This window comes from Nelumbo lutea, chromosome 1 (assembly GCF_056320005.1).
Source record: "Nelumbo lutea isolate HS-2025 chromosome 1, American lotus-T2T, whole genome shotgun sequence".
NCBI lineage: Eukaryota > Viridiplantae > Streptophyta > Magnoliopsida > Proteales > Nelumbonaceae > Nelumbo > Nelumbo lutea.
The window spans coordinates 120,027,976-120,044,527 of record NC_142684.1 but is presented as its reverse complement, the minus strand read 5'-3'; the positions used below and the strand labels follow the sequence as shown (position 1 = coordinate 120,044,527).

The following is a 16,552-nucleotide window of genomic DNA, read 5'->3' as shown; positions in this document are numbered from 1 at the left end:
AAAGCATTCAAATATTAGAAAATGTCTTCACACAACTTTGATATTATTATTACTATTATAATTGTTATTATCTAAAATTTCCATGTGCAAATGATCATGCACATTTACTAGTTATATTCAAAAGTCCGAACAAAAAAGTATCCCAAATCTCAGAATTTTGAAAAGGACTCCAAAGTTTCATATGGAATACATCCACCCATGCTTTGCACATTTTATTGTCATTTGGTAATAACTTGAGTGGCTCAGAGCTCTGGAAAGCTCATGGCCGGCCCAAAAAGATGGAGTCACCACCAATTTTTAGAAGAAATGAGCCATCATTTTTAGATTTGAAAAACTCGACTTAAGTCTTTGATAGTGACTTTGTCCTCCATGGAAAATGCGCCCCTCTCCATGTTGATATAACAGCCTAATACGGGAGTTGTTCAGGCTCAATTTCTTTCAGAGAAAAATAAAAATAATTGTAGGAATTTCTTAAATATAGATGAACATGTTTTCAACTTCTCCTAAGACCGATTTTGAAGTGATGTTGTTGGGTCTTAGGTATTGATTTCCCTAAGACCCTCACCTCTCTACTTCTAATCTCAGTCAAGAAGAAATTGAAAATGATGGTTCTCCAACATTTTAAAACTTCAAACAAACAGAAAAACAAAAATAAAAAATAAAAATAAAAAAACAAAGATTACAAAATCAGGTTTAAAAGTTAAAATGAAAGACTTGCCTTTCGTATGTACATTGATGGGAGTTTTCTAGTAGTGGAAACAACTTGAAAGAAGCTTGAATGAGATACTAGAATGGATGGTGCATTTTTTGGTTTCAAATCTCATAGTTGAAAATAGATGGGCGGATTTGAAATTTGATCTTCAAGGACTTTGTGATTACAAAGGTTGGAAAAAATGCTCTTTTCTCCTCTTCTCCTTTAGGTCTCTACATTTTTAGTTTTCTATCACTTTCTCTTTTCCCCTCTCTCTCTATGGGGGCTTCCTTTAGGTTTCCTTCATCTTCTCTTTCTTTTGAGCTCAAATTAGATTAGTATTTATAGAGAAAGGGAGGGGGGTCAAGTCTGAATTCGTTTTGCTACAGTGTCTAGGATTCAATAGAGTTTTTTCACACAAATAGGCAAAGATTCTTTAAAGAAATAAATGCCCAGTCAAGCTTTCCTATTTAGTGAAACGTTTTCTTTGATTTGGGGGGTGGTTTTCATGGGTTTTGTGCGTCCAATGGGAGCTTGAGACGTATCTATCATAGTCTAGTATTTGAGGTTATCAGTGACAGAAAAAGTAAATTTGATGAAATTTTAAATGTTATTTTGTCTTTTCTTAGTTTTAACTAGGGATATCTTGGGATTTTTGGGGTTTTTGGTTTTATTAGGCTCTGTTTCATTGGTCCAAGTGTTCTAATGAGTCAAGAATGGGTCTGACATCAGTTATTACCCTTTTGAGGCTTCAGGTTGGAACGGATGATGTGGCCATTTAATTTTGTAGGTCGAAATGGTATATTTCTAGTTTGGCGATCAAAAAGATGAATCTGGTCAAAAAATTTGGCATGTTGGGTTTTTTTGGGTCTTTGAACACAGTGGTGAGGTCTAATCGGACAAATAGGGTCGAGATGTTTGGGATCTATGGATGACAAGTTCTGATCGATGGGATTTATTGAAATAAAATCTTTATTTGGTGGGTTGGCATTTTTGAATGTCTTAAATCTAATGGAAGTGATAGATCTTTGATCAGAGGTGTAAATTTACTGATTTAATTCAGATCATGGTCTTAGCTTATGGTTTTCTAATCAACGAAATGGCCTGAAATGGAATCTTACATTTTTAACAGTCAAATGGAGGTGCTTAGTCGTGAAATTTGACATGTTGAGGTTTTTTGGGTCTCTGAACATAGTAGTAAGGTCTGATTGGTCATACGAAGTTAGGATGACGGATGATAAGCTCTAATTAATGAGATTTGCTAAAATAGGATCTAGGCTTGATGGAGGTCAAATAGGGGATTTTTGAGCTACAATTTGGTAGGTGGGCATGGATTAGGGTGAGGAGTCAAGTGGATGGTTCTGATCTGAGAAAGATATGGTTGACCTTGGTAATCATTCAGGGCCATTAGAATGAGATCTTGATGTTTTTGTGGTTGGTTATCGTAGTTTTGTGTTGGGATTTGCTAGTTGATTGTTTCCTAATGATCTTGATGTGATGGATATGTTGGATTTGATTTTAGAGGAGTTGGAATTTGAATATTGCATAGATCAGGGCTATTAGGAAGGGAATTGGCGTGATGAATGGTGGATCTTTGGAGTTTAGTCATTAAACTAATGTGTAATTAAGTTATAGTTTTCAAAGTATATGGATGGTGTCTAATCGGACGTTGATGTTGATCTCAAGGTTCTTATTCATCCTGTGGATTGTGTCAAATGAGGGTAGTTTAGGGTTTTGAAAAGTCTCAAGTTGATTTGGTTATGTTTCCAAGTTTCTAGGGTCTAAGAGGAGGGTACGAAGAGGTATGGTAAGAGGACTGAGCAAAAATTGGGTGGTGACAATGGTCGAATTGAATGACTTACTACTTTCTCTTTTTTTAGTGAATTAGTAATGAAGGAGGTTCTAAGTGGTTCAACCATTTGAGGTGTAATTACTATATACCCGATTAATTTGCTATTTATATTATCTACTACAAAACAATAAGCCATTCAATTCAGCCATTGAGCTATTATCAAACTAAAGGTGTTAGATGGCTCAGATCTTCTCGATGCATTTAACCTTGCCTAATTTCATTAAATGTGATTAAACTTATCATCATAAAACTTGAAGCATGTCTCAGTGTAACTGGATTTCCTGCCCACCACTCTCTACTCACACTCTACCCGCCTTGAATTGCAGCCACACATTGCCATTTTGTATTGTGAGATGTGTGGCTGCAATGCACTGTGGATAGGGTGCAGGTAGAGAAAGTGGGTAGGAAATCCGAGTTCCGTCTTTAGGATATGGTGGTGACGAGCTGAAAAATTGACTGAAACCAAACTAGAAATTCGGTTAACTAAATAGGTCGGTTCGGTATTTTTAAAAAGCCAAAGGTATCAGTTCGGTTTCAATTAACCAATACAAAAAGCCAGTAGTTAACCAAACTGACTGGTATACATATATTTCTATATTATATATATTTATTTATGTATATTATAAATTAATAAATATGCATTATATATGAACATATAATATATGATATATTATTTATTATTTAAAATCAACGAATCGAATCGACGGTTAACCGAATTGGTCAATCGATTAATCGATTGGCTTCCGTTTGGTTTCAGTTATCAATTTCCTAAAAATTGATAGGACCGATTCAGTTTCAAAAATAGGCCCACGATTCAGTTAACCGAACTGTGAGCACCCCTAGTGACGAGTAGATCTATTGGTTGGGTATCAGGCCCATCACCACCTAACTTCCTATTTTTAGGGTTAAATTATTCTCCTGATAGTGATTACATAGGAAAAAGGGCCCACAAGTTAAGTTATAGGAAAAGCCATGTGGAGAACAAACAAACTTGAGGGTGAAGTAAAACCCGGGTAGTGCATTTAAGTTTGGGGTCGGGGACGGGGCATGCAAAACCCAACCCTGCTTCACCCCATTGTCATTCCTAGGGATTAACTTGTAGTAGTAGCTACTATCTACTAGGGGTGAGCATGGGTTGGTTTGGTTCGGTTCTATGGTAGAACTTGGAACCGACCTCCAAGTTTTTGGAACTAGAACCTACCCAAGTGAAGGTCGGGTCTAGCCTTGGCGATTTCAAGGTCTACCTGTGGAACCCATTCCTTCTTTACTCTCCCTCTTAGAAAAAATGAAACATGTAGTTTAAAAACTTAATTTTCAATAATGATAATATATAGTTTAAAATTTATATTATCTTTATTGATTAAATTGAATAATTTAATATGTAGATTATCATAATATATTAATGTATGATTCAAAAATTGTCATTATAATTTAAATTTTGTTGGTATTGCCTTTCAAATATTAAAGTGAAAACAAATGATCAAATCACTTAAGTAACTTAATGGTCAAGTGAGATTGTGGCTTTTTTAACCATGAGATTTTGTGTCTAAATCTTTACATTCTTAAAAATATTTTGAGCTTTATTTCAATGCAAGTTTAGTTCCAAAGTTGATTCCACCAAGGCCAACCAAGGCCAGTTCATCAGGTCGGTTCGGGTAGGGTAAACCTCTAGACCCTAGAACCAACCTAGGTAGGGGTTGATTCCAAAAATTTGGAACCAGACCCTACCCTATAACAGATTGGGTAGGGTTGGTTCAAGGCTGATTCAAGGTCGGTTCCATTGGGTTCTATGTAGAACCTTACCCATTTGCCCACCCCTACCAGCTACCCCCCAAAGAACAACAAAAGGGGGGAGGGGGGGACGAGCTACCCGTAGGAATGCTAATGGGGTGGGGATCATACTCCTCATCTCTGATATCAATTTTGAAACAAATCCCCCTCCCTGACCTCAATCCCGACTTTGAATCTCCAAAATTTTTAAATTAATTTAAAAAAATAGATTTAATTAAAATAAGGAAAAACTTTTAAATATATTTTAATATATAAATATATATATATATAATATACACACAAATAATCAGGATCAGGATGGGGTGGGGAATTCACTCCCTATCCCCGGTTGGGTATCATTATTAATCCCTGTCCCCACTAGGCAATCTCCATCCCCGATCCCATCAGGTCAGGGAAGCCTATCTCTGGCTTCCTAGCGGGCTACCCTATTGTGTTACTGCCTTACAAGTTGTGGCCTGACTGTACTTGGTGACTTTTGGTTATGAAGATACGAGTTCAAATCAGCCCCCCCACAGCCCCCCACAACGTCCCACAACACATCCCATAGTGTATTGGGAACATCTCCTGATGATAACATCATCATTCCTGGTATATCATCGGAAGATGTTCCCAATACATGGAGGGGATGTTTTGTGGGACGTTGTGGGGGACTGGTTCGGTCTCTCTGGATACATATGAATACATGATCTGAGGAAACCCAGGGCTACGGATCCTATTCACATAGGTCTGATGATCAAGGTGTATACATGGGTCATGAGCCCATGAGTGCAGATCCATCATCGCCCATATGGTGAAAAGCCTGGCATTTTTGATATCCAAATGGGGCGATGTTTATATTCCCTTGAGGAAAAATCTAAGATGCGGGGAAGATATGGTATGGAAAGAGTTTTGACCAATCAAAACCCACCCATGAATTTTGATGAATAACACCTAATTGGTTATAAAGTTTTTGATTCCAATTGACTGATCAGAGATCTTTCAGATATCATATCTTTCCCATATCATACAGGAACCCTATATTTGAGTATGTATTTTCAACATGAATAAAAAGTAAAATGAAAAAGAAACAGCCAATAGAAAAGAAAGGGAGGAATATAGGGTTTTAGAAATATTAGCAGAACAAATTGAAGTTCATTAGTTTTATGGTGCTTGTTGCATATATATAGGAACAATTCTAAGCATATTATTTTTATATTTTTGGTAAAATTCTAAGCATACTGATTGGTCAATTCTGTATTGAGTACAGCATCGAATGCACTGTGGATGTGTGTACATTATGTGGGACTCACCGTCTTCTTCTAAATTTGCTGCTTCTTAGCTGCTCGCTTGCTCAGCCAAATAATTAATTATTGAGGAATGGTGTCTGAAGTTGTTAGTTAAATGCATCCAAATCCATTGTGCCTGAGAATAACAGATCAGAGATGATGCATGCTTTCTTGATTCTTCTTAGCCATCTGACAAGTCAGTCTTTTCTGCAATAGTGCAACTTCGTAGCCATCTAATAATACTCACATTCAACACTACTGCTCCTCGTGGGCTGAATTTGTGTTTCTCTTTTGCCTTGAGTCACTAATCGTATAGATTATAAGCTTTGAATTTGAGGAGCATCACTATCTCTGAGTAGAAATTAAGGCTGTATTTGGTTTGGAAGAAAAGGTAGGGAAACGGGAAACCTATACATTTTTTCTTTCAAGCCAAACACAGCCCAAATGTAAAACATGCTTGACTGGGGTTAATCGATCACCTACGATTCTTTTTTTAATAGATTTGACAGGGCTACATTACTTCAATTTGCTTCTGGTGGTGCCATCCATCCATTATGCATGTAATTTGCTGGTGCCAGTAAACTATGGATGTCTACTGGAAGTATGGACAAGCATTCCATAATTAATCAACTCCAAGTTGCATTGCAATGTTATTATCTTCCTGTAAGCTTGCATTGTGGATTGCCTGACAGCTCACATGGATGGACATTTAAGGTGATGTTTGGTTTGCTGCTATGCGCTTCATTTTTTCAATTCTTATTCATTTGCCTTATTCATTTATTTTAAAATGAAAAATGAGTTCATGGCATGAAAGTTGAGTTAAACCAAACATCACCTTGCCTTTGAATGATTGATATGAAGGCAATTTGTTATGATAGATATTGACCACTAGTCATGACCGCTGATATAAGGTTTCTTTGAGAAAAATGAAAATAAAAATATGAGGCACGATTTTATGATGTTTTACTATATTTTATGGTTTTATTAATATATTCTCTTTGTTGAATATAGTATTATCAATTTGATGAAATTATTAGACATTTTGTAATTCTTCATTCTATTAATTGTATTTTTAATTTTATAAAATTTAGATTCTATTTCTATTTTGAAATGGATATATAATAAATTGCTAAAACCTACCCTAAAGTTTGATAATTGCAATTATCTCCCATGAATTTTGATACAATTGCAAGTAGACTCTTTTTATTAGAATCTTCTAAAAATAGACATAAAATGCCCAAAATACCCATGCAACCTTGCCTTTGAATGATTGATATGAAGGAAAAATTTGGAAAATAAATCAATTTCAGAAAAGAGATTTGAAGGGTTTGGGCGAATGATTCATATGAAGAGAAAATTTGGAAAATAAGCATTTTGATAAAAAATAACTGCATGGGTATTTTGGACATCAATTACACGCAACTTTGCCAGAAAGTTCATGCGAGGTGATTGCAACTACCAAACTTCAGGGGAGGTTTCAACAACAACCAAAAAATATCAGGGGAGGTTTTAGCAATTTATCCTTTTGAAATTCAAAGCTCTTTTCTTCATTTGCACAAGTGCCTTCTCATTTCAACAAACTATTTTTTTATTTAGTTTTAAATAAGTGCTAATTACTTCCATAAAAAAATGAATGAAAATGAAATTTATAGCCAAAGAGGTTCAAAATTTATTCTCATTCTTGTAAAACAAGAGAACTCTTTTGGAAAAAAAGCATTTAATCCATAGAAACATTCTCATTCTACTCATTTCTACCCATTTTTGGTCATTCTAAAATTTTATTATTGGAAAGAATGAAAAAAAGGAGCAATTAAAGCATTCTCTTGTTTTACACATATAGAGGTCATGTTGCCTGTTGCCTGGCACGATGGTATGTGGGCCATGCCACCCATGACCCGACATGATGGTATGCGGGTCGTGCTAGGCACGACACGATTGTATGAGCCGTGTTGGGCCAAGGGTTTCAGGTCCGTGGGCTGGCACGACACGTCACAATTGTGCGTGTCGTGCCACCCACGGCCCGCATGTTGACTTGACCCATATATATATTTATATAAATAATATATATATATATATATATATATATATATATATAATATTCTATATATTATAATTATATAATAATATATAGTATATCATATATTAATAAAATAAATAATTATTTTCAATTTTATTATACTATTTTGTTTAATTATTGTATATATAAACAATTGTATATATCAAAATTCATATAAAATAAAAAATTTAAGTTTTTTTTTTTCAATTTTTTAACTAAACCTTTCATAGCTTTGGCCCGGTCCCGGCTTGGCCTAGCCCAAGGCTCAACCCGTAGAACAACTCGGTCCATGGCACGACATGGGCCCGCATGGGCTTGGGTTGTGGGCCGTGCCGGGCCGACATCCCAAAATATCATAGGGGAGGGAGGCACAGCCTGGGATGGCCCGTGGGCCAGCATGGCCCGTTTTACAGCTCTATACACATATGCATACAATTTTATTTTTGTAATTAGGGTAAATTACTGAAACCTCCCCTAAACATTTTGATTGCTGTAAAAACCTCCCCTGAAGTTTGATAGTTGCAATTACCTCCCTTGAACTTTGTGAGATAGTTGCAAGTAGAATCCTTTTACTAAAATCTTCTAAAGAGAGGCATGAAAATGTCCAAAATACCCATGCAGTTATTTTTCACTAAAATGTTTATTTTTTAAAATTTCTCTTCATATGAATTGCTAGCCAAACCCTTTCACTCTCTTTTTCACTTTTCTTTTTTAAATTGATTTATTTTTCAAATTTACCCTTTATATTAATTGCTCAAAAGTAAAACTGCAACTTTAAATTGTTTTTTATAAATATTATTTTTTCTAGAAACCAGTCTCAATAATAATTGCATAGGTATAGGTATGGCACTAACATAGATAGCATTGCTACATAATTAAAACTGATGTCATCATATGTACTTCATCATCACCAAAAATATTATTGACACAAGCAAAGTTGAAAGAAGAAAGTGGACATATATTGACACTAGGCCTTCAGAATTGATAAAAGAATGGCCACTAGCACACTTAACAGAGCTTGTTATATAGAGTAGGCTCATCTATGGATGTATTTGCAGGTGAGAAGGATATCTAAAATGAATGTCCAAATATTACAAACAAGAATATATATATATATATATGATTGTGTAATTTTATATATTTGAGAGTCAGGAATACTGGATATTCAACTCATAAATATGGGGAAGAGGCCCAATACCATTAAAGAAGATAAAAGAAATGAGAAAAGAAATCACTTGTATGGCCAGGTGTTGGCAGGATGCATGACCAAGTTGGTTTCTTATATTAGTATGGGAATCATCGGTCATAGGTCAAACACCTTATTGTATTCCCGTCTTGGTACATGGCTAGTGTTGAATGAATCCATCAATATTTGAATGGTCCCCAGAACTGAACCGGCCGGTGGCAGTAAATTGAGTCCTGTTTGGTTTTAGTGAAGGCATCTGCACGTGAAACTTCGTTGCCGATGCTTGCCCATTTGCAGCAATTACCGCATACTCAAGGTTCACAAATCACAACCAACACATTCTTCTCTCTCTCTCAAGGGTAAAAAGAAAAGAAAAAGTGTAATAAAGGATGGATCCTGTCTGAAAGAAGGGAAGAAAGGGGACAGGGGAGAATTCTATATAATAATATAATTAATATGTAATGTGCCTGAGTTTCGTTTATACATTCAAAGGGGGATGTCTGAAATTTCAAATTTCTAGTACGACTGTAAGTGTAGAGTTGTCTGATATATCAAAGAAGATGAGATATCCTTGATTTTAGCCTTTAGGCGCCCATGGTAGTATGGTGTTAATATCTGAAATAGGAAACATAGCAGATTAGGAATAAACGAGGGTGGTCCTAGCTAACCTTTTTCACAATCTCTTTGCGATGATGACGATGGGGCTTTCTTGAATGTAATAAGCCATCAGAAAGAGTAAGTTTTCTTGAATGTTTTTGGACATCCTTTTTCACAATCACTTTGGATATCCTTTTGTCTCCTCTTCACTGTTCATTACTTCGGCAAAGCAAAATGGCAAGTGCTTGGATATAAATGAATTAAGGGGGTCTGTTTGGGTCACAAGAATAGGGGTTTGGAATCGGAGTTAAAATATGGCCTATTCTGATTCTAACCGTTTGGTTGTATGAAAGGAAATTCCGATTTTCATTTCTGGCAGAATGACATTCTTTCATTTGAGGGAATGGTTGCTAGAGAGAGAGAGAGAAAAAAAGATAGATGACTTGAAAACCCCCCAAACCTATTTCTAATTTACTTGGTATATGTTTGTATTGATGTTGCAGTTGAGAAAACGGTGCTGCTGATGTGTGGGTTGGAAGCATCGCTTTTGTTTGTAGTCATTGCTGCTAGGTAGGACGTTTCCTGGAACAACAACTACTTTTTTCTGTTTGGTAGCCTTAAGGAAACGTTTTCTGCACTTCTACCTATTATTCAATGCCACATCTCTGTTGGCAGCAACGAGCTGCAATTCTATGAAATGCCAAATTTGGCGTTGCTCCAAGCCATACCTTAAAAATCGGAAAGGCATGTCTTAGAGGACCGTTTTCTATGAAGAAACGGTTCCAAACAGATGACTATTTCCTAGACCACCGTTTTTTCCTATGTGGCACTGTTATTTCAAGAAACGACAACGATGCCAAACAACTGCTTAATGCTCATTCTTTTGGAAATCATGCATATCTTATGAAATTTGCTTTTAATTCCTATTTAAATTAAATAAGGGAAAGAAGAAATGGTTCAGATTCTAAAATCAATGGATTTCGGTTCTTATTCCGATTTTGATCATAAACCAAGCGGGCCTTTAAAACAGAACATAAGGTTTGAGCCAAGAGCTCACTTAACCTTATTTCTGTGGGTACCGTTAATCTAGTGGCTATCTAAACTTCCTTCCAAATCCACCCAAGTATTGCTTTTAGTTATTTCTTTTTTTTTTAATGCTTCTTACTATTTTTTTTCCCCTGCTGCTCCAAATTCTCTCTCTCTATTTTTTTTTCTCATCATTAGGTCCAGTCAGTGTACATTAATATATAAAGCATTCTTTGAATTATTATTACTATTTGCCAGTAGGATCCTTGGGAGAAGTCCAAAGTCCAAACTACCCAGAAAGGAAATAGTTTCAGCCAAAAAAAGCCTATGCTTGGTTTCCAAAATAAGCCCTTTTTATGTCCGTTTTTTTTATCTTTCAATTGGAATTAAATTTTGACAGCTATTACAAAGTTGAGGAAAGTCCCATGCAGAGAGAACTACATATACATAGCATAGGGCCTTCCATCTAATCTAGTCTTTGGATCAACCATATCATTCCTCCACGTGTAGAAATGTGAGCTGTAATTACGCTACCTTCTTCTTCTCCTATTACTACTGTAAGTAGTAACAGCAGCAGAATTAATAGACTAGACTTCTTGAGTACATTTTGATTTTTCATTGGTTTTGTCATCCACCGTCTTTCATCCAATCGTTGTTAAAATATTTGGATGCAACAAATGCCAATCAGATGGTGGTAACCGGTTGACATTGGAATTGGACGCTTAATCATCATCATCGATGGATGTATTACTATTAGCTCAACTATTCCAGCTCTAGCCATCTGATGTATATAATGATAATTAATTAATTTTCAGTGTTTCTCCCTCTCGGCCTCTCCGTCATGTTAGCGGTATGGATTTAAACGAGGGCTTTCTCATTCGTTCGAATCGTGACCATTCTTCTATTTGACTCTCCAAAGGAATGGAGACAAGATCCGATGGCTGATAAACTGGGGCAAGATCTTACGAGGGTGGGCCCACCCATTAAGTGGTGACTCTGAGGTCGCACACAAGTGCGTAAATGGTAAAAGCTGTTGTGGAACGTTTTTAATTTTTGAGTGATGGTGGGGGTGGTGAGTTCAAATTAGCCCCCGACAACGTACTACAGAACATCTCCACCGTGTATTGAGAGCATTTTCCACCCAGATACGATGACAACTGACCATCTCTCCCTCTCCCTCTCTGGAGTTTGCAGGGGGTTTGGCAGTAACGCACTAAGGTAAGGGCAGGGCCAACGCCAATGGGACGGGATGGTCCATCAGAGGAGAGTAAATTGAAGAGATATACGCATCATGACATCATCGCTCACTCTCCTCACCCAGCCTCCTCTACGCTCCTCCTCATCCTCCTACACTCATCCGTCCGCATTTCCCACCTTGTCCCAACAAGGCAGTCATTATATCAAACACCACACAGCTCGCACACTGTCTATAAGTTTGAGAGAGAGAGAAAGAAGAATTAGAAGATAAGAAACATAATACATTCACAGAGATAGTTCAGCAGAAAGAAGAAGAGGAAGAGGGAGAAAAGTGATCGAATGTTCTTATTCTGCCACCTGATCCGGAGTGATTATGACAACTCACTGCCGAGCTCATCACATTTCTCTTTTTCTGTGTTCTTCCGAAATTCAAGCTTGCTTATCATGTACACCGGAAAATGAAGCCATAAATTAAACAAAAGAACCAGCAGAGAGAGAGAGAGAGAGAGAGAGAGAACTATATATATATTTTTTTGTTTGTAAACATGGAAGATTATTACTTTGAACCTTCATCTCCTCTAAAGATATACACAGATTTTTCAAGAGAGCAAGACCCTCAACAAAGGTGGCACCCTACCCCATCAGAGGTCAGTACTATCATGCCTTCAGTTTTCTTTGTCTGCTTTGGCTCTGATAGCTTTCATGGGTCTCAACATAAAAAACAAAAAATAATAATAAAGATGCATGTCTCCTCTTGATCTACATCTTCTTTCCGCAGGTTGTTGAAGAGATTAGACAGCTTTACACGATCGCCTTTCCCATGATCATCACAGGTCTACTTCTCTATGGTAAGTCCGCGATATCGATGCTTTTCATGGGAAGACTAGGCAAAGAAGTTTTAGCAGGTGGATCTCTCTCGATTGGCTTGGCCAACATCACAGGCTACTCGCTCCTTTCTGGCCTGGCAATGGGCATGGAGGCCGTCTCTTCTCAAGCCTGTGGTGCCAAGCAATGGCCTCTCATGGGTCTGGCACTGCAACGCACCATAATCATTCTCGCCATGATCTGCCTACCCATCTCGCTCTTGTGGCTCAAGGTCGAGCCCATCCTACTCTACTGTGGCCAAGACCCGACTATTGCCTCCGTTGCGTCTACTTACCTGGCCTTCTTGCTCCCTGACCTCCTGTTTCAATCCGTTATTAACCCTCTCAAGATTTACTTAAGGACCCAGAAAATTACTCTCCCTCTCATGCTCAGCGCCGGCTTCTCTCTAGCACTGCACGCACCCATCAATTACTTGCTCGTCTACCACTTCGACCTCGGCATTCGCGGGATCGCCATGGCAGTGGCATTGACAGACCTCAACCTCCTGTCAACCCTTCTGCTCTACTTGTACTTGTCTGCTAACCACCGCAAGTCATGGCCAGGTTGGTCAGTCGACTGCTTCCGTGAATGGTCACCGATTCTCAGTCTAGCCATCCCAAGTTGTGTCTCCGTCTGCTTGGAATGGTGGTGGTACGAGCTCATGATAATATTCTCTGGCCTACTTTCAAACGCTGCGGAGTCAGTGGCTACCATGGGCATTCTAATTCAAACAACCTCCTTCGTCTACATTTTCCCTTCAGCGCTCAGTCTAGCCGTGTCCACGAGGGTTGGAAACGAGTTGGGCGCCAACCGCCCTGACCGAGCAAAGCTATCAACTCGAGTGGCGCTGTCTTGTGCTATAATAACTGGCTTCATGGCCATGTCTTTCACCACAACGATGCGAGACGCCTGGGGACGAGCATTCACAACCGACCAACTCATAATATCGTTAACTGCGACGGTGATGCCGGTATTGGGACTATGCGAGCTAGGGAACTGCCCACAAACTACTGGTTGTGGAGTTTTGAGAGGTAGCGCGAGGCCATCGTTGGCAGCCACCATAAACCTCGGCTCCTTCTATGTGGTGGGAATGCCCGCAGCAGTACTAATGGGCTTTGTAATGGATAAGGGTTTATTGGGCCTGTGGATGGGCCTACTTATGGCACAAGCAACATGTTCAGTGGTGATGGTATTGGTGTTGATGAGAACAGATTGGATTCTCCAAGTAAGACGGGCAAGTGAGCTCACCGGTAGTACTTGTAGTAATAGTAATAATAATAATGACAAGTGACAACAATGAAGAAAAAACTGGGGAAACAGACGACATTGAAGGGCTCTTATCAATCAAGCTGGGTCTGGGTCTGGACTTTGGTGGGAAACCCAGTTGGCGGTGAAAATCTACCACCTCCTTATGACCATACCCTTCAATTGATTGTTAAACCACGGAGGATGGTGATGGAAATAGACACAATAAGGGAAAGAAATTTTATATTAGGTGGGCCTGTAATCCTGGATTTCTGTTCTAAAATCTTCTGCTCTGTATGATTATTCTCTTCTGGTAAGTGAATCAATAAGAATCGAAAATGTTTGAAATATTTTATTATTAATAAGATGGTGTGACAATTGATTGAAGTATTGTAGTAAGATCGTTAATATACAAATTACTTACAATATCGATCGTTATTGATCAATTTTCAGTGAATGAATGTGACATTCATGGTCCAATTGCACGGCCGGAGCTGATGTCAATACATCTGCACTGCAGCAGGCCGTGGCCTATGCAAGGGTTGTAGTACTAGTTGTATATGGGGAAAATGAAAATGAAGTAACAACAATACTATTTCGTCCACGTGATGCACCAAGTTTGGTTCAGAGCAATTAGGTTGGATTCTATTATTTTATCATTTTATTATAGCAAGATTTCATATATTACTTCTTTCATCTCCCTGTGGAATATCTAATTTGGAATATTTATTAATTTATTAGACTATCTGAACGGTAGGCTTCAAATAGAAAATAAAAATAAGGACTATTGGATTTGGAAGGGGACCTGAATTTGTAGTTTCGTAACCCTAAACTGCTTGCTCCTTTCTCTCTAACAAAATCCAAGAATTTTGTGGTACCAACAGTGTATGTAATTCTACATATTTATTTGGATTGTGCGGTACCATTGCTGATTCTACCCGAAACGTTTTGGGTTGATACCACAAATTAGTAAGCAATATATATATATATATATATATATTATATATGCATTGGTACGTAGCATCGTATATGAGAGTAACTTCAGCTAGAATGATTAGTAGAAACAGCATCAACTTGGTGTTTCTACAAAGAGTTTCCCCCACATGCATTTTTAAGATCTATATATGGCTGTTTCAACTATAAACAACCTCAAATAATAGTTGTACGCAAATTTCTATGGATCAAACCAAAATAAGTAGAAACAGCACCCGTCTTCAATTACGCAAAGTTTGTTTTAAAATAAATAATTAAATATATTGAGATATGTGGCTATTGTCATAAAAGGAAGTGGCATTACCATGCAAAATGAGTTAGTTTTAACTTGCAACTGATTAAAAAAATACACTATGGGCCAGGCCGGGTTTTTACAAGGCATTCATGGCCTTTTTTGTCACATTTATTTTTGTTAATATGATAAACATACGATATTAGAGATGTGTTCAAATGTCTTCTACATTTTTTTTATTTTTTTATACTTTTGTTTGTTTTCATCATTTATTATTATTATTATTATTTAATTATGACATCAAGGGTTTACACATTTAATCTAAAAGGTTGAATTGTTAACTTGCTATTAAATAGGAAAATTTTGAATTGATTTTAAATTTGTTTTTTTTTTCATTTCTATCATCAATAAAACAATTGTTTTTTGGCACGCTTATTTTTTCTAATATGGTCAATTAATATAAGAGTTAATGAAAAATGGGAGTTGATACACTAAATGTAAGACTTAATGAGATGGAATTGAATGAATAGAAACGTAGTAGTTCAAAATACATTTTATGCCCTCATAATTGGAGAGACTAAATTCAAAAACAGGTTTCAATAATAGGATCCAATGTATGTTATTGGGAGTTATTGCATACCTTAAATATAAGACTTAAAGAGAGGGATTTGAATGAAAAAAAATATGGTTATTCAAATTACATTTCTATCCTTACAATGAGAGGGACCAAATTAAAAATTTGGGATATTTTAGTCAAACAAAAAATTTCACACTTTTAATAGTAGTATAGATGGGGTTTAAAATTTTCTATCCATAAATGTTGTTCATTTGGTTTACCGTCTCAATTAAAGCTTTTTTTTTATTAAAATACAAATTTTCTCCTATGATAGCTCAAGATCAAGTGTAAATTTTGTCCAATAAAAATTTCAGAAAATAAGACCCAATCACACTTTTATAATATAAGTAGTATAGATTTATATTTTAAAAAACAAAAAACTTAATTGATCTGTATGAACAAAATTACAAAAAAAAATGTATTTAAAATTAATATACTATACCATATATGCAGGTGGGGGCGGTTTCATAAATGATCATGACTAAACAAATGCTTACAAAGTAATATTTTATAATTAATAGGATAGTAAATTCTGAATACTGATCCTATCATACATTAAAAACAAAAATTAATATATAAGTATATACATAGTATAATCAACAAGCAAAGAAGCAAATGTGACCTCAAATAATTGTACAAGCAATGAAGGGTGCATAGAGTGGCCAGTGGGGAACATCCAGAGCCCTTTTAGGCTGCAAACAAGCTACTAGTTTTATAAAACCAAGGTTTAAAATATCACCTTCCATGCCGATACGATAGTATACGCATAGTAAAATACGACACCTATCTATACTTTGAACCCTGTATAAAACTATTACATTTTTTACCTTATTTTTCTACTGAAACCAGTTAATATCAAAGGGATGTTATTCATTTCGGACTTGTATGAAAAACAATGGGATAAAGTAAGCTGATTTAGTTTCTGGAGTAGGCGTAGATAA

The 16,552-nt window shown here is 36.7% G+C and overlaps 2 protein-coding genes across 2 annotated transcripts in view; both read left to right on the top strand.

Annotated features, from left to right (window-relative positions):
• Nucleotides 1–5,941, top strand: part of LOC148877137 (initiation factor 4A-like protein) — a 43,240-nt gene extending 37,299 nt beyond the window's left edge. The window contains exon 8 of the transcript XR_016111826.1: nucleotides 5,581–5,941. The gene's annotated coding sequence lies outside the window, so the exon portion shown is untranslated. The remainder of the gene's footprint in view (nucleotides 1–5,580) is intronic.
• A 6,086-nt stretch (nucleotides 5,942–12,027) lies between these two features.
• On the top strand, nucleotides 12,028–13,991 carry LOC148877136 (protein DETOXIFICATION 48-like). The gene is made up of 2 exons (XM_088966935.1): nucleotides 12,028–12,308; nucleotides 12,440–13,991. The coding sequence occupies exons 1-2, from the start codon at nucleotides 12,207–12,209 to the stop codon at nucleotides 13,814–13,816; spliced, it is 1,479 nt and encodes a 492-aa protein (XP_088823061.1). The 5' UTR covers nucleotides 12,028–12,206; the 3' UTR covers nucleotides 13,817–13,991.
• The last annotated feature ends 2,561 nt before the right edge of the window (nucleotides 13,992–16,552 follow it).

Coding starts and splice junctions, on each gene's coding strand:
- LOC148877136 (XM_088966935.1), top strand. CDS start 12,207: ATGGAAGATTATTACTTTGAACCTTCATCTCCTCTAAAGATATACACA. Junction 12,309..12,439: donor GGCACCCTACCCCATCAGAG/GTCAGTACTATC, acceptor TTCTTTCCGCAG/GTTGTTGAAGAGATTAGACA.